Source organism: Sphaerodactylus townsendi, linkage group LG06, assembly GCF_021028975.2.
Source record: "Sphaerodactylus townsendi isolate TG3544 linkage group LG06, MPM_Stown_v2.3, whole genome shotgun sequence".
In the NCBI taxonomy this organism is placed as follows: Eukaryota; Metazoa; Chordata; class Lepidosauria; order Squamata; family Sphaerodactylidae; genus Sphaerodactylus; species Sphaerodactylus townsendi.
This window is the reverse complement of record NC_059430.1, coordinates 91,271,256-91,290,282: the sequence shown is the minus strand read 5'-3', so window position 1 is coordinate 91,290,282 and position 19,027 is coordinate 91,271,256. Positions and strand designations below refer to the sequence as shown.

Here is a 19,027-nt window from a genome sequence, read left to right as displayed (position 1 = left end):
TACAAGAAGCAAAAATTGGCCTATTCAGATGGCAGGCAGGTAATGTCCAACTTCAGTTAAGCATCCAGGCAATGTTATTTGTAGATCAGTGTGCATGTTTTACAAATGAATCCGTCTGTATTCCAGGCACATAATAGGAAAATAAAATGCTGATTTATTCCAGATTCCTTCAGGAGCAAATTATCCTTCAATTGCAAGCAATCATTTGAGCTTCACATGGACATCTCCGAACACAGTTTATAGCCAAATAGAATTTGTTAACATAAAATAATCAAGGCAATGGTGTACATAATTAACACAAATAAGGGAGAAATACCAAAACTTTTGTTATACTAAAATTAGCAGGCAGCAAATTAAATTTATTCCTCAATACATTTAAAAATGTTTTACTGGTTAAAAATGGACCTCCATTGCCAATCCTACATCATTTGCTTTGCAAGGAAAACAAATAGGACCTTTACTTAGAAGCGGAATATTAATTTTGTCTCTGATTACACAATCAAATGGAGTAACTAGTACAGTATATTATCTTAATGCAGAAAATTGCCTGTATGCAAAAGCTATAATTTCAGGTCTCAAAGTTGTGACCACACATAATCCCTGCACTTTACAAGATTGTTGTATTGATTAAGATAACATATAGCTGTGCTATATAAATGATAAATTACAATGCCCTGACTACTGTCACAATCACCTCTTATATGCACATTTATTTCAATGAAAGCATCAAAAGGAGTAGGTTACTTATTCATTTCCTAGGGGTTACTGTAGAAACATATTCAGAGTCTGAGAGCTGTGGCTAAACCATACATTTTGGTCAATGTGGCATTCCATGCAGGCTTTATAGATGAGAGACATAGCAAATGTTTACCCTCAAAACTGAAAATCATGAGTCACCCCTTAAACACTCTTATTAAACTGGTTTGGAAATGGTAAGGGCCACATGTTTACTCATAAATAAAGGGGGCTCACTACCTGAGTAAGTATACACAGGATTGCAGCTGTATAACTGGATTCTCCATGTACATCCTAAGAGTTGTCCTATCAAGTTCTTGAAGACTTCTCCTCAAACTAAGTGCGCAAAAGAAGGCCCACTTATTCTCCAGTTTTAGATCTCTTGGAATCTTTTCCATTGCATGTTCAAACTCAGCTCAAGCTTCAGAAAGAAAAACTTAAGATTTCTTATGACTTTTAACAGCCCACAACTAGCACTGATGTACTGCAAGCAACACATGCAACATTTCAAGTAAAATATTAGAGACAGTACAATAAAAACTGTTTATGATCTCAAGGCTCAATGAGAGGATGATCATTCCACAAAAAGAGCTAAGAACAAAAAAAGCAAGGCTTTTTTCTCTCCTAAATCATCTCCCAAATTCCACAGTCACGCCTCAACTGTACGAAAAGGCAGGATTGTTTTTTAATGTTCCTCGGCAATCATGGCCATCCAGATTCTTCATGTGCATAAAGGTGCTTGTTAGAAGGGAAGCATTTATTTCCTTTCATTTCTGTACACAAGAAGCCAAATTGTCTTGTCCTTCATTGAGAGAAATGAGGAACAGTAGCTGCCCAAGCAGCTTCAAGTCTGAGTGAGGATCTGAACCCAGGTCTCCTTGCTCAAAGCCCAACTGAATTAACACCACCCCATCAAACTCTTTTCATTAATTCTGAAGAGAAGTCTGAATGCAAGTTTAAAAACAGGTATGCCTTTTATAAACTCCCAAGTCATCTTCTCTGAAAATATTACACAGTTAAAATAGCTGTACTCCACCACAACAGCCTTGCTCATTGATGCAAGATCTTTTGTAAGTGCCAGCCTGTAAATGGGGCTCAAAATCAACTACAGCTTGTGCACATGCTTCCTCTATTGCAGCACCCATCTTGAGGAATGGCCTGTCCAAGGAGGTCAGGAAGGCTCCCACTCTCCTAGCTTTCTGCAAACTATGCAAAACGGAGTTATCAAGAGGGTCTTTCTGCACAGGTAACTGGTTAGCACCGTACAAAACAGTTACACCTTACTTGAATAAATAATTAGGGACTGTGGTCTATACTGCTGTGTATAGCTCATTGTAAGTAGGGCTCTAGTATATAATTTTTGCAAAGCTTAATGTGTCATGTTAATACTTCAGTTATGCTTCAGTTCTGTCTTTCAAATTTCTGGTTAGTTCCAGACTTCTACAGTCTCAATGCATTATTTACTGAATGTCCCATTTTGTGTAACATGGTTTGAGCCCTCATGAGGATGGCGGACTATAAATTATGCAAATAAATAAACAAATAAATCATTGGCCTAGGGCATAATAGTTTAAATTGCTGAAACATTTGGAAAAGAAAAATATGTATTGTGTGTTTCAATAGAATAACTGGAAGCTCCCATATAGCTCAATAAAACTGGGAGTTGCCCACTAGGATGATAGGTGAGCACTGAGGCATTCTCTAGCATAGAGCCTACAGAAATTAACGCTCTCATCTCCTCAGATTTAACTTTGCACCTATATTAAATATTAAAATTATGATTTTTAAAGGATCAGGTATAAATAATATGAAAAACTGAAGGACAGATATCAAAGACCAACCAAATGTAGCTACAAGTCCTTGCTTCTAGCCCACCAGGCATTTTTAGCCATAATTATAATTATGGTACAAGAACGGCAGAAAAGCATTTAACTGATTACGATGTATCATTACATAGAGTCTGCGGCATGATGCGCTAATCTAATCACTGGTGTAGCTCCCATCTGTGTATCTGAATTATCCTGACTGCTCTTTTTTATTATTAGTTTGCACTTCTAGAAAGGTACAATATTATCTACAGAATTCCTTTCATTTATGATCACGGATACAAAATTTAATTATTCTCTCCAAGGTTGCTACACTTAGGAAATTGGAAACTGTCTTTTCAAAATTAAGAAGATTCACTGAAGAAATTAATGATTGGCTCACTCATTTGCAGACATCGTGTGCCTGAAGCTCAAGCAAAACCCACTGGCCCTCCTTTTGCTTGCCAGATATTCATTTGACAATACTCAAATGCAAAGCAAGAAATTTCAAGAGCTCCCTTTCTATGTCCCAGTTATATATTCTTCAAATTTGCAAATTCCAGATCCTGTATTGAAAGCCATCCTCACAGGCCCCATGGGGAGCATCACTCACTTTTGTCACTGGAGGGTGTATAAAACTGGGTAACTCATTCTCATGGTTAGGATAAAACTAGCCAGTGTAATCTGCACAAATCTAACCCATGGCTGAAATTCTGCTCTCTTTCCCCATTGAAGCCCTGCCTCTCTTCAGTAATGTTTGAGCACCAGCAGTCTTGCAGCACTGGTGCCAGAGGTATGCACTTACTGACAAGCCCTCAAGCTATTTGGACCCAACTGCTAGCAACCAGTCATTTCCAGTGCTGGCGATGACTGGAGCTTCTGTGGTACTCAGATGACCTCTTCATTGTACTGCTCTAAGCAGCTGCCAAGGTGGCTTGGTTGGAGAACCAGGCTTGAATAACCTTCAGAACAGTTGCCCTTTCTGTGGTTACCTGCGCTCTGGCTAATTCATACAAAACTATTTCGTTCTGCGGGAAGAAGATGAATGCAACAGAAGGGAAAGAAACTATATGAGCTGTCCTCCTCAGAAAAAGATAAAAAAGATCCTGCTCCATATTATTGTAGGAAGATACTTTGCACTCTTGTCAGCTAAATTATATTAAAGGAATATTAAAGATATGGCAAATAAACTCACGTGGGTCTTTGCAAGCTCACCTTTGTTAGCTTGGCTTTAGAGCTAATACCACCAACTTCTGCTCTTAGTCCTTGCCCCCGGAAGAAATGGGAGTGGACATGCACTTATTGCTTGATACCCCTGCTTTCCTCCCTCCTTTTTGCTTACACTGTTGAAAATTACACCTCAACGAACCTTTCATTGTTGTCACTTTTGTTATTTTGTCAAGTGGTATTTGTGCCATGATGCATAAAAGTTCCATTCTGCCCTCCACACTTTTTAACATCTACATGAAAATGTGTGCGTGGGCAAGATCATCCCAGTATCTGGAGAGATGGCACTTGGTCCTGTTTCTCTTCTCTCTATAGTGGCAGGGGTCTAAACCAGCACCAGTCCTCAGTAGAATAGGGACTAATAAACTTGATCCTGATCAGAAAATACTTTGAATGAGTCCACCAAAATACTAGATCTGCAATATCAAATCTAGCCTCACAAACCCTTAAAGATGTACGTGGTTGAAAGCCTCTTTCAGTGACCTCAACTGCTGCACTAAGTTGGCCTTCTCTAAGGAAACCTAATCTTGCCATTCAAAGAATAAACCAGGAAGTTAAAATGGCACAGGAGCACAGTAGGCTCAGAGGCTACATGCCAGCACTGCAGGGGCCACTCAGCTCAGACCCAGCCAATGACACCAGCAATGCTGCTTCCTTTCTTTACAGGCTCTGGTGGCAAGACTTACACTGACACCCACCACTGGATCCTCAGGTCAGGTCTTAGTCATGCAGCCCTGCCAGCACTAGCAGAACTCCTGCGGCTTGGCTCTGCTTGCCCCTGTTGGCCAATAGTCCACTGAGTACTTGCCCTGAAAGTTATATAGCCAGCACACTTCTGATGCTGCAGCTGCAATCACTTTGGTAATGATATTGCAACAGGGTTATTAACAGGTACTGAAGAATTGATAATCATGGGATATTGGGATTCAGTAACTGGAACTTCAGAGTTGTGATCTGTCCATTCAAAAAAGCCATTTCAGGGATTATTGCGATTTGTACTGGGGCTACAGAAGTAGGAATGCAATTTCCCTACCTGGTAATGTTCCTCTGAATTACCCCCCTCCATTGCTGTAAGACCCAGGAGAAAAAGAAACAGAATCAAGGAGAGGCATTCCTGCGTCCGGTGAATTCGGGCCTTTACCTGTTTAAATCACTGCCCATCTATCCTCTTAATCAAGAAAACAACAGCCTTGTGAAGTCAGTCACTATTATTCCCTTATTGCAAATTGGAGTTGGGGAGAGATTAAGGATAAGAAGGTGATTTTTCGTAAAGCTGAACCAGTGAGTTTGTCATAGAGGCAAGATGTGGATGGGGCCCCCCATGAATCTCACCTCATTCTCTTCGTTACATCACTATACCAATGCTTAAAAGATTCATGCTACCAGTTTTGGCCAAGAGCACAGTTAAAGTGATGTTTTTGACTTTTAAAGACTTAAAATAGTCTAAGAGTTTCTACTCTTGTATGACCCTGTCCAGATTTTATGTGTTAGAATGTTAGCTTAGAACCTGGAAGACCCAGGTTTGAATCTCCACTCTGCCATGATGCTTACTGGGTGACCTGGTGCAACTCATTCTCTCTCTCACTCTGCCTAGCCTACCTCATAGGGTTGCTGTGAAGATAAAATAAGAGTATGGCTAGAATAAGTGTTATACGAGTAGAAGAATTGGTACTTATCCTTCTATACAGTCTCCATTTTACCCCACTCTGATGGCTGGGGGAAATTCTGGCCTACGTATGGGTAGCACAACCGCCACGGAAGTTTGCTGAGGGACCTTGGACCTGTCAAACACTCTCAGGTGGGGAGAATGATATTGCACATCACTTTTTGTGCCCTTTGGGAAGGAAATTGTGATGTAAATATTTAAACACATATAAATAAAGATAAGCAGAACTCCTGAGGCTTGGGTCTTTTCCCCTCCAGAGGTGAGATGATGTCTCTGAGGGAAGAATTTTTTCTGTGGTGGTACCCAAATTACAGAACACCCCTGTGATGAAATTACACCTTACCACTTAACTGGTACAAAAACTGTTACTTTCAAAGAAAAAGTGTTTAATTTACATTCTGTCTATGCTTAGAGACATGACCATAGCCTTTCTAGAAGAACAATGGCTGTACACTCAGTTTATTCCATCCTGCCTGAACGGGGACGAAAAGGGTTGGTGGTCAAGAGAGTCTCTTACAACAGTCACAGGATCTTCATGTTAGAAGTGGACTCTCAGTCTTCTAGTGCCTAGAGACAAGGATTTTTCAACAAATCAAAGGGAAGGGGGGTGACACTGTAAGGTGTCTGAATACTGAGTGTCTGTCATCTAATGGATATTATGTTTTTGCCTTAGCCCTTGGGAGAATCAGAGCAGAGAGCTGGAAACAAATCAACTTAAGTTTATTCTGCCTTCTCGTGATTCATTATCATAGAGGGACACATCTGAAACCTAGGCTGTGAAGACTGCTTTTATTGCTCATTCTATTTTTTCCTTTGCTGTGAAGTGGTTATGGTTAGACACATTTGGCTCAGCTGCAACTTCTTTCTCTTCTAGTTTTCAAACAGCAAGTGACCTAAAAAGCGTTCACATATAATCGGGCCCTTTGGCCCCAATATGGTTGCTTTCTTAAACAGAATGCTTCAGTACGGTCTTCAGTGTAAAACCTTAGGTTCCTTAAGGCTCATTCATGAAACTTTTGTAATCACAATAATTCCATGGATAAATACCTGTACACAAACAACCAAGCCCTTTCCCCTCAATGGAAACGGGATGCAAACAAATGGAAAATATTAAATAGGAACATGGTTTTTCAAGGGGGGAAAACTGAAAAAACTATGTGCATGACCAATCCTGATGTTATGGTCTGCAGGTATAGGGAAGGTTCATGAGAGAGCACATCACTGCCTATGCTAGGAGTCCCTGTATGAGGAGAAAAGCAAGGTGAAGCCAATAATGCAGCCAAGAGCTGCTCCACCAAAAACTAACAATTTCTTGCAATTTACTTGCTCTGATCTACTTACATCTGAAGCTGACGACTCAAGGACAATGCCAAATCCTGAAACCTGTGGCTCCAATTTCAAGGAGGACTCAGATGCTCCCCTTTCAGTGTTTGCTGATAACTTTTTTACATTTTCAACAGTGCTGGGTTTCTTATTCACAGTTAGAGGTTCAATAGTCTTTGGGGGCAATTTTCTCTTTTTATTTCTCTTTCTTGTTGTTGTTGTTGATTTTTGTGCACTGACCAAAGGAATGGGAGGCTGTTGTCTGTTTTGGGCAGCAACTAAGGAAAAGAAAAGATGATGAGTACATTTTGAAGCACACTAATGCATTGGCTATGGCATTCGGCCCTCAATTGGGCTAGTTAGGATGAACTTCATTCCATCCCGCTACAACCCAACATCCCATCTCATGCACAGCTTGACTTGCTCTGTGCTAGAATGCATCTTTTCCAGTACAATGTTTGACAATGGAGCCAGATGACGCCTCCAACTGCAAGCCACTAAGTGCAGACTCATTCCCAGAGCCATTCTCTTCAGAGTTATTCCAGTCTAAGTCTATGGAAGCCAATGGGCTTAGAAGGCTTAACTAAGGATACACTGTAGGTAATGTGAAACTGAAGGACACATGTGAATAAACTCCACTTCTGAAGCATCCTTAGAAGAAGCCTTAGACTATTTATGGCCCATAGATACCCTTGACCGAAGAACGGTACACTCCTTCTATCTGGGATGGTCGTCCTCTTCCACCGAGCGCGCAGCTTCGGGAGGGACGCACATGGAGCGGTGAGGGAGGTAGGGGACACCCGCCTAGCCAGCCAGATCAGCCGAATCAACCCTGGCGATCAATGGGGTGACAGATGTCGCAGCCAGATCGCCCTCACATCCATATTTATGGCCCATAGATAGTTCCATAATTCAATTCATAGTTATATCTTTGGCTTGCAAAGCTATCCTAAATTTCAGTCATTTCTTTACATCTTAACCTTAGTGGATATATCGAGGACACCTTTAAATATTTAAATACTCTCAGTGCATTCCACTCTTTCATCCAGAATCCTGCCTCCTGCACCATTTCTGCATCTGGTTTACCATCCCAACATCTTACCCTCAAAGCATCCAAAACCATTGTCATTTTTATACAACAGAGATACAGAGATGAAAGGCAATAAGTGAGTTCAACATTATATACATACATATTAAGTGAGTTCAACTTTATACATCTCTCCACATATTTCTTAAAGCATCAACATATTGAAGACAAATTCAAGAACCTGGAAGCCCTCACAAAATACAGAGGAATTAAGAGGAACTTGCAATTAAAGACATTTCTGGATTGGCAAAGAGGGACATAGCTGCCTAAAAGAGCACCCAAAGCAAGCACAACAGCTCTCCTCCCTCAAATTCCATGCTGGGAGTTCCGTGTTGGGCTTGGCTGGGTCAAGGTCAGCTTTGAACTGTCCTGCTCCAAACTCCACTTGGAGTTTGGGGGCACAGCACAGTTGCTCAGGAGGAAGTAGCCACTCAACATGCCCCCACCCCCCATGACCAACCCAAGTGCTGCCCTGGGTTCCAGCTCCTTCATGTCCCACCTTTGTTAGGCTACTGTTGGCAGAGCAATCTAAGCAGAAGCACACCCTAAACTCTGGGTTTAGAATAGCACTGTTATGGGGCAGGGAATATTCCTTCCAAAATTTTGATTTTTAGATACAGCCACTGATTCTTCTTTTTGTTTTAAAAGATTCTTTTTTCTACAAAGAGAAACAACTCACCCTTTTGTTAACTTTAGCCCCTGAAGTTGTTTTATATTACAACCCACTGAGTGGTGATCTAGCAGGAGGATAGGAAGGTTTTGGGAAGACACTTCCTCTGAGCATCTCCAGAGTGCAATTCTGAACTGCTACTGAACCTCCTTTCCCACCCCTCCTCTGTTCAAACTCCTCTTTGATTGAAACTGGTTTAAAACTGATTTAAAACTGGCTCCAAATTTCTAATGAGAAGAAAAGAAATGGATTGATGGATTTCAGGGAGAAACTACGTAAAGAGGAATTCAGAGAATTTCTCTTAACAAGGGTGTCGCTCTGCTTTAGATTTCAGCGCAAGGATGTCATGTATGCAGATTCAACGGAGAAGATTTATTTTGTGGAAAAACAGACTATCATACCTGCTTGAATTTGCATTATCTTTCTCATGGTCTTTAGCTCCTGAAGAATGGCCTGCAATGCTGGTTGGCAGTTACAAGTGCAACAGTTAGAGCCAGCTGAGGAGTTAGCTGTTGGAATTTCTCCTGAGGAAGAAAAGGAAACAAACACTTTGATGCATACCAAGCTCTTTCTAACAGAAGATCCTGACAGGATTTAAAAAGCTGTCAATACATGCTTGTCAGGAAGCCAAAACCTAAAATTAAAACTGACACTGCATGGCAGTAACAGGAGCTGTGTTCTGCTGTCTCCTTTTCCCACAATAATAATGTTACATGGTATGCTGGAGACTCTATAAAACTGCAAACACAGTGTAAGCTCACAACAGTCCTCCTTACTGTCAAGAGAGTTCATGGTAGATAACAATAGCACCAAAAAGCCTTCACTGCAATCACAGTCACTTTATCACGCTAAACAAAAAGAACAGAGAAACCTCGCACTGGTATGTGAACAGCCTCACAAAGAAAGAAATGACTGCATAATAAAGGTTTATTAAGTAAAGATCTAACAACCCTCAAATGGGCTGAAGGCTGCCGGTTGCTTTACAGAGTTCAGAAAGTAAAGTAAAAATAAAAAGATCTGTTCGCAAGAATTGGGTATAGAGAAATTCCAGGGTTGGGAAAGGGAAATATTCATAATTTTTCTTCACTCTGGAGGAACTCCCTGTTTCCCTTGATTTATGCTCAAGTGTTGTAGCCAAGGATAGTTTCCAATTCTATTCATGCTACTGAATCATATTTTAATGACTGCTCTTTTTATTGTTTTTTAGATGTAGAACTCTCTTCCTGGGTACAACTGCGATGCTTCCTGCCCTTAGTAAAGAGATGATAATAGCTAACTCCTGGTCACTTCCTAAATGATGACCTTGCCATCCTGAACAAGTGTTATATTTAATGGCAGTTTTGATGTCTTACATCAAAAAAGAGGTTGTTGCTACCTAAGATTCAAATGCATTCATCCCATGAACACATGAAGCTGACCTATACCAAGTCAGTGCATGGGAAGCTGAACTGGCAACCTTCTGCATGCAGACATGGACCCTCCCCTAAACTAATGAACACCTGAAGCTGTCATCTAAAGTCAGACCCCTTGGCCTATCAAAGCCAGTCTTGTCTACTCTAGCTGCCAGCAGCATCACATTGTCTCATGTAGAGATATTTTCAGATCCCCTGCTATCTGATCCTGGTTTTAAATGGGAAAAGTCTGAGATTAGATCTGGGCTCTTCTGCATGCAACGGAGATGATTGGCCCATAACCCCTCCTCAATGGCACTGACTGTGGAAACACTTTGATTGCTCTTGGGAGTACTCTGTGGCTACCTGAGTGGCTTCATGGCCACACGATGAACATGCCAGCACTTTCATTTCTGTACCACCTTGGAGCTGAAAGTCGATGTACTTGTTTAGAGGTTGACAGCTCTGAAAAGAACAACTCTAAGGAGAGAAGTGACACTCGCACAACCCAACAAGCTTCCTTCCCTCCTTCTACTGCAATAAAGGGATATTCTAGTAGGGAAGTGGATGTCAGACATCAAAGTAAGAGCGCTCACGAACACCTTTGGCAAGGTAGAAGAAAGAACACAAAGATGTTTGGGGAGGGACTCAACACAGTTGAAGCTATAAGTAAAAAAGGGGGGGGTTCTTGGGCATAATAGGGACAGAGAAAGTCAAGACAAACATTCAAGAGATCATGGATCTGCCATGTCAGACCACAGCATGAACCCTGGATATATCACTATAACCCGTGAGCTTGAACATATGTGAACTTATGAGGCTGCCTTACACTGAATCAGACACTTGGTCCATCAAGATCAGTATTGTCTACTCTGACTGGCAGTGGCATTCTAAGGTCTCAGGTAAGGGTCTTTCATGTTACCTCCTAACTGATTCTTTTAACTGAGAGGTCAGGGATTGCACCGGAGGCCTTCTGCATGCCAAGCAAATGTTCCACCACTGGAGCTACAGCCCCTTGGCAACAGTTGGCTGTTGACACATTGCAAGGGGAAATCTATGACGAAGTTCTGCTGTTCAACTTTTATTCACTGCAACGAAAGACAGCCAGTTCTCCGGTCAAGCTACCCAAGTGACTGCTTGGGGCCGCACAAAGAAGGGGCACTGATGCATTATAGGGGCTCCCCTGGTGGCACAGAATGTCACTAACCATGAGCATGTGCTGCTGCTGGACAGGCCCAAGTCAGACACCCTGTGGCTTTGCCACAAGTCACTGGTGTAGACCCAGCCAGTAGCAGTACAGGTGTAAAAGGTGGTGAGTATACCACATGTATAGCACCAAGCACCATGAACCAGGTCAGTAAAGAGGCTTGCCTAGAACTGGCTCCCAGTTTATTTTGTTTAAAGGTATTCTGGGAAAGTCTCCTATCTTCTTTCCCTCTTGATCATATAGCCATGCAGTGGGAGGAAAAAACACTAACATTTTTGTGAATTAAAAAAAATCTGTCTGCTGCTCCAAGCCAGGCTATCTGCTCTCCTCTCTTTGAATGAGATAAGAACATAAGAACATAAGAACAAGCCAGCTGGATCAGACCAGAGTCCATCTAGTCCAGCTCTCTGCTACTCGCAGTGGCCCACCAGGTGCCTTTGGGAGTTCACATGTAGGATGTGAAAGCAATGGCCTTCTGCGGCTGTTGCTCCCGAGCACCTGGACTGTTAAGGCATTTGCAATCTCAGATCAAAGAGGATCAAGATTGGTAGCCATAAATTGACTTCTCCTCCATAAATCTGTCCAAGCCCCTTTTAAAGCTATCCAGGTTAGTGGCCATCACCACCTCCTGTGGCAGCATATTCCAAACACCAATCACACGTTGCGTGAAGAAGTGTTTCCTTTTATTAGTCCCAATTCTTTCCCCCAGCATTGTCAATGAATGCCCCCTGGTTCTAGTATTGTGAGAAAGAGAGAAAAATTTCTCTCTGTCAACATTTTCTACCCCATGCATAATTTTATAGACTTCAATCATATCCCCCCTCAGACATCTCCTCTCCAAACTAAAGAGTCCCAAACGCTGCAGCCTCTCCTCATAAGGAAGGTGCTCCAGTCCCTCAATCATCCTTGTTGCCCTTCTCTGCACTTTTTCTATCTCTTCAATATCCTTTTTGAGATGTGGTGACCAGAACTGAACACAGTACTCCAAGTGTGGTCGCACTACTTCTTTATATAAGGGCATGACAATCTTTGCAGTTTTATTATCAATTCCTTTCCTAATAATCCCCAGCATAGAGTTTGCCTTTTTCACAGCTGCCATGCATTGAGTTGACATTCCCATGGAACTATCAATTAAGACGCCCAAATCCCTTTCCTGGTCTGTGACTGATAGCACTGACCCCTGTAGCGTGTATGTGAAATTTGGATTTTTTGCCCCTATGTGCATCACTTTGCATTTTGCTACATTGAACTGCATTTGCCATTTCTTAGCCCACTCACCTAATTTATCAAGGTCCGCTTGGACCTCCTCGCAATCCTTTGTGGTTCTCACCACCCTACATAATTTGGTATCATCTGCAAACTTGGCCACCACGCTACCCACCCCTACTTCCAGGTCATTTATGAATAGGTTAAAGAGCACTGGTCCCAATACGGATCCTTGGGGGACACCACTCCCCACATCTCTCCATTGTGAGAATTTCCCATTTATACCCACTCTTTGCTTCCTGTTTCTCAACCAGTTTTTAATCCATAGGAGGACTTCCCCTCTTATTCCTTCATTGCTGAGTTTTCTCAATAGTCTCTGGTGAGGAACTTTGTCAAAAGCCTTTTGGAAATCCAAGTAGACAATGTCCACTAGTTCCCCCTTATCCACATGCCTATTTACATCCTCAAAGAACTCTAGTAAGTTTGTAAGACAGGATTTGCCTCTGCAAAAGCCATGCTGACTCTTTCTCAGCAGGTTTTGCTTTTGTACATGTTTTATAATTTTATCTTTAATGACAGATTCTACTAATTTACCAGGAACAGATGTCAAACTGACTGGCCTGTAATTTCCCGGGTCCCCTAGATCCTTTCTTAAAGATTGGTGTGACATTGGCCATCTTCCAGTCTTCAGGGATGGAGCCTGATTTCAGGGATAAGTTGCATATTAAAGTGAGAAGATCAGCAATTTCATGCTTGAGCTCTTTAAGAACTCTTGGGTGAATGCAATCTGGGCCAGGGGATTTGGTAGCATTTAGTTTATCAATGGCTGCCAGAACTTCTTCCTTGTCTACCACTATCTTCGTTAGTTCCTCGGATTCGCCTCCTAAGAAGCTTGGTTCAGGTGCAGGAATTTTCCTCACCTCCTCTTGGGTGAAGACAGATGCAAAGAATTCATTCAGCTTTTCTGCAATCTCCCTGTCATCTTTTAGCACACCCTTTGTTCCTTTGTCATCTAACGGGCCTACCGCTTCCCTTGCTGGCTTCCTGCTTTTGATGTACTTGAAGAACTGTTTGTTGCTGGTTTTGATGTTCACAGCCATGCGTTCCTCATAATCCTTTTTTGCCTCCCTTACAGCTAACTTGCTTCTCTTTTGCCACCATTTGTGTTCTCTCTGGTATTCTTTATCAGCCAAACTGGACTTCCATTTTCTAAAAGACATCTTTTTTTCCCTAATAATTTCCTCAACGTCCCTTGTTAACCATGGTGGCTTTCTTTTGGACTGGGCGCTGCCTTTCCTAACCTGTGGAACACATTCCAGTTGAGCTTTTAAGACTGTGTTTTTAAATAACCTCCAAGCATCTTGGACATTTTTGACTCTCTTGATTTTCCCTTTCAGCTTCCTCGCGACTATCCCCTCATCTTTGAGAAATTTCCCTTTCTGAAGGCGAATGTAACTACATTAGTAGTTGTCACTTGTTCGCATGCAGAGATACTGAATCTGACAGCATTGTGGTCGCTGTTCCCTATCGGCTCAACAACACTGACTTCCTGCACCAGGTCCTGGGTCCCACATAGAATTAGATCTAGGATCACATCTCCCTGGTTGGTTCTACAACCATCTGCTCTAAGCCACAGTCATTTAGCATATCCAGGAATGTTCTCTCCTTACTATGACCTGAACATCATTTTTCCAGTTTATATGGGGATAGTTAAAATCACCCATTACCACTATGTTTTTGCTTTTGTTGGCCTCTCTAATTTCTTTTTCCATCTCAAAATCCTCTTGTGCGCTTTGGTCAGGGGTCGATAATATATTCCTAATATCTATCCTTCACATCTGGTATTGCTATCCACAATGCTTCTGTACGGGAATCAGCTCCCCTTGCATTGTCTATTTTATGTGACACTATGCTCTCTTTTATGTAAAAGACAACTCCACCCCCAATGCGCCCTGTCCTATCATTCCTGTAGAGTCTGTAACCTGGGATAACAGCATCCCACTGGTTCTCCTCATTCCACCATGTCTCTGGGATGCCCACTATATCAATGTCCTCCTTCAAAACTCTGTACTGCAGCTCCCCCATTTTAGGTCGAAGGCTTCTACTATTAGCATAGATACACTTGTATACTCTGTCTCTGTCCCTAACCTGGGATTTTTGTGTTTTGCCCTCTAGCCTTTTGTAGACCCTATCACTTATCACATTGCTAGGTTCCTCGCTGGCATGTGGTTGATTTAAAAAAACCTCCTTCTCTGTCCTGCGTCCCCATGGACTCTGTATTCGAACCGAAGTCACCTCAGCTCCTGTCGGCTTTCCCCAGGGAATCAGTTTAAAGCTGTTCTGCCACCTTTTTAATGTTGAGCGCCAGCAGCCTGGTTCCTCTTTGGTTAAGATGAAGCCCGTCCCTTTTGTACAGGCCTGCCTTATCCCAAAAGGTTCCCCAGTTCCTGACAAATCTGAAACCCTCTGCCTTGCACCACCTTCTCATCCACGCATTGAGACCCTGTATCTCCGCTTGCCTAGCTCGCCCTGCGCGTGGAACAGGTAGCATTTCAGAGAATGCCACCTTGGGGGTCCCGGATTTTAACCTTCTTCCTCGCCGCCCACATCTCGCTTCCAGACCCTCCCGGCTATATTTCCCAATGTCATTGGTACCAATGTGGACCACAACTGCTGACTCCACCCCAGCACTGTCTAACAGCCTATCTAGACGTAGCGTGACATCCGCAACCTTCGCACCAGGCAGGCAAATCACCATGCGGTCATCACGCTATGTCACAACCCCAACTCTCTATATTCCTGATGATCGAATCACCCACTACAAGGAGCCCCCCACCTCCCCGAGGGGTAACCTCAGTGCGAGAGGATAGCTGATCACCAGTTAAGGAAGGGATCCCATCTAAGGGAGCATCTTCCCACCTCAGACTGGCACCCTCTGTCACCCAGACTCTCATTCTCCATGACATCTGAAGAGATGTCACCTTGGGAGTGGGACCCGGCTGCTAGGTCCCTGAAAGCCTTGTTTGTTGCCCTCTCTGCCTCTCTCAGCTTCTCCAGGTCTGCCACCTTGGCTTCAAGAGAACGGACACGTTCCTTGAGTACCAGGAGCTCATTGCAGCGAGGGCACACCCACGACTTCTGGCCTAGTGGCAGATAGTCATACATGTGACACTCAGTGCAAAACACTGGCAAGCCCCCATCCCCCTGCTGGCTTCCTGCCTTCATATCTGCTTTTGTTTAGATATTTAGATATTAAACTTTTAGTCAGTGCCCCTTGGAGCTATCTGTACCTACTATCCCTCAAGAAATGTCCTTATTAATTAATTAATTTATTTATTTTTAAAAAGAAAAAAGAAAGAAAGACTGAACTAAAGACTGAATGACTCACCTCAGGAGCCCCACCTTTAGCAGCCCAGGACAAAGAGTAACCTCTGTTAACCCCTGTTAAGCCCCACCTCCAGCAGTCTCAGCTCCTAGTAGCCTTAAGGAGAAAAGAGATAACCCCTGCAAACCCCTGTTAAAAATACACTGTTTTAAAAGATGTGGCTTTGAGAAAAGCCCTCCAAAATGAACACCAGAGTCACTCTGTTCTTCCTGGCCCAGATGCCTTGTCCACTGCTGCTCCTTTCTGCTGGTTCCAGAGACTGAACTAAAGACTGAAGATCCACCTGTTCTTTGTATCTCATGAAGAACAAATTTAGCCAATAAAAATATTGTATGAAATCATACGCTCCCATTTCAGTTTTTAAATATTCCAGTGAATATCATAATATTTTGGAAAATCAAATATTGTCAGCAAATACCTGCTTTTTTTGTGCTACAAATATAACACATTGCTAATGAGGATATGTAGGGACAGAAGAATCCAATAAAAATCAAGGGAACTGTTTTCCCCCAGGAACATGGGGGAATTTATGCTATAATTTCCATTAACATTGATAGAAATTACTCACATCTACCTATGTACTGTAAATTTGGCAGGGTGGGGGGGAACAGTATTTCAAATCAAAAGCAGGCTCTGCCAACTTCATGAATATTCATTAAGATTAAAAAAAATAATTCCATCCTCTTTCTTCAGGTCACTAACAGAGAAGCAAGAACGTTCTTATGACAACATTCTCACTCAGCATTCAAATTATGACCATGATCAGTGTAAGAATCAAAAGCATCATTCTCACCTAATTATTTATATTTTAATTTAATGAAAATACAATAAACTATTATTAAAAATCCATTTTTAATTTAAAAATACTTTTAAAATGAAGAGACTTAAACAGCTATTTTTTCTTTTGTGATATCTACCCTCCTCACATTGTGCGGGAAAGCCAATTTTGAATTAAACTGGCCTTGCAGAGCAGCAGAAACTTTAACAGATATGAAGCCCACATATTTATTTTCCTTTGCTCCATTAATGACTTTCAGACAATAAGTCAACTATGTGGGTGTCACAGCTCTGTCCCCCAGATCAACAAACTGAAACTTCTATCAGGACCGGCATCATTAAAAAAAAGTGCAAGTCAGTTGTCACCTACCCCAGCAAAATAGGACTACCAGCACAAGCAGTTTTGACTCAGTCTAGGTGACAGATTCACCTAGTCCAGGGGTCTGCAAACTGCGGCTCTCCGGATGTTCATGGACTACAAATTCCAGGGGGCTGATGGGATTTGTAGTTCATGAACATCTGGAGAGCTGCAGGTTGCAGACCCCTGACCTAGTCCTAACAGTTGAACTAGGTCAAGTGCCACCATGGAGTAAGAGCAATGCAGCAGTTTTTCCCAATGCCATCCAATCCCTTCATTAAAGACTGGCCTATTTAACTGTGATGAGGATATCATTTTCTTTGTAGTAACAAGGGGTTGATTGGATCCTTCAAACAGCACAGCAGCAAGTTGAACAAAGCAGTCCATCTGGCTCCATGGCCCTAAAATGCTTATTTCCTGTTCAAGATTGGTACATTTCTTAACCACACTGCCTTATAAGCAGGGCCTTATAAATGGGTAGATTCCAGGGATCAGGGCCTTCTCTGTTGGGACACCCTGATGGCAGAACTCTTTCTCCAACATGCCAGGCAAATTTTCTTTTATGTTCTCAGAATTTTAGCAGGCTACACCAGTGGACCCATTCCAGGTCTTTCCTAGGTATAGTATACACTGTACATAATGTGAAAAGTATTAATCGTAGTGAAATTTGGCTTTTTTCCTTTCTTTCTCATATTGTTTTAATTTGCACATAAGCCATCTTGGGAGGCCAGAAAAACCAAAGGGAAACTGTTTGCCACACTAGAAACATCCAGTTCTATCCAACCTCAGGACTCATATAGACAGGGTTACTGCTTTTCCCAAATCCCAAAAAAGGCGGACAACCCCCACCCCGGCCATTCAACAGCAGGAGTACCACTCTACACACACACGTTCTCCCCTGAAGTGGGAAGTATATTTGTTACAGAAGAACATAAAATGGAAAATGATGCTGGACAAGGAGAACTCATTGTTTGCAAAGGCTCACAAAATGGAGGGGTGGGTTTTGAAGCAGGGGGAAAGTTAGTTTTGGTGATCTCTACCACTGTTTGGAATAAAGGCTAAAATAAGAACTCCTCCTGATGAAACATATCAGGATTTCAGACATCAACATGCAACAGATGGGTACCTAAAAGGCTTTTTAGTATACTCCCCCCATACACACACACACACAGAGAGAGAGAGAGAGAGAGAGAGAGAGAGAGAGAGAGAGAGAGAGAGGAGAGGGGGGGGGAATGTAGGAAATTTAAATATTCAAACGAAAGAGAACCATCCTGACAAGTGAAACAGGTAATGAAAATATTACAGTCATGCATCATAGCCATGACAGACCCAACATTAATCCATTAAAGGAGCCAGGCAAAACAGTGGGACTATAGCAATGAGAAGAGAGGCAGGCACACCAGCCGGCCTGCTATAGCTAAGCAAACAGACCCTCCTGTTCCTGGCCAGGTGTGCCTCACACATCTGCTGTCTGTGCCACAGGTTGGTCAGTCGTGTACTAACCACACAACTAAATAATTCAAAACTTTCTGCTTTGAATAAAAGGCAACTTGAGTGCAACTAAGAAACTATTTAAATAGGTGGAGGGTTCAGGTAACTTTCCAGTCAAGCTGAAAAGTCCTCTGATTTTTCATGGCAATCTTGCATCCCTTTCTTGGAACTGCTTTTCTTGGAACTGCTTTTACCTTAGCATAGTTTAAACGATGTAAGAAATATATAACATAAGTCATACCATTTGAACCCACAGTTCTTGCTTGGTTTTGGAATGTTTTGGAACGAGTTCCATATTGTCCTGAAAAGTGGCTGGTCTGAGCAGATAATTCATTCCATGCACTACTTGGCGATGGACGAAGGTTTGCCTGGGTATCTGCAGGGGGGTTCAGGCGTGGAGTCCAGGTCAAGTCTAAATCCTGGGGTTCTTCTTTCAGCTTTTCTCCTTCTTTGCCAACCCGCTGATAGATTCTTCCAGTGCTGTCATTCAGTAATCTTCTCATCCCTGTAATTTGTTTTTTAATTTCCTGGCTTTCATCTCCTAGTGAAAACAGACACAGAGTTATCACTCTAAATTAGCAAGAATGGTAATGATACGCAATACTGTATTTCAAATTACTCCGAGAATTTCTAATTTATGAAACACATGCAATTTGTCTAACTGACACACACTTTTCGAATGCACACACATAAATACAC

The 19,027-nt window shown here is 42.2% G+C and overlaps 1 protein-coding gene across 1 annotated transcript in view; it reads right to left on the bottom strand.

Annotated features, from left to right (window-relative positions):
- Positions 1 to 19,027, bottom strand: part of BEND7 (BEN domain containing 7) — a 65,269-nt gene that overhangs the window by 20,394 nt on the left and 25,848 nt on the right. Inside the window, exons 3-5 of the mRNA XM_048500468.1 lie at positions 18,570 to 18,869; positions 8,915 to 9,037; positions 6,775 to 7,034 (exon numbers count right to left, since the gene is read on the bottom strand). Of these exons, the coding sequence (XP_048356425.1) occupies positions 6,775 to 7,034; positions 8,915 to 9,037; positions 18,570 to 18,869 (683 nt within the window). The remainder of the gene's footprint in view (positions 1 to 6,774; positions 7,035 to 8,914; positions 9,038 to 18,569; positions 18,870 to 19,027) is intronic.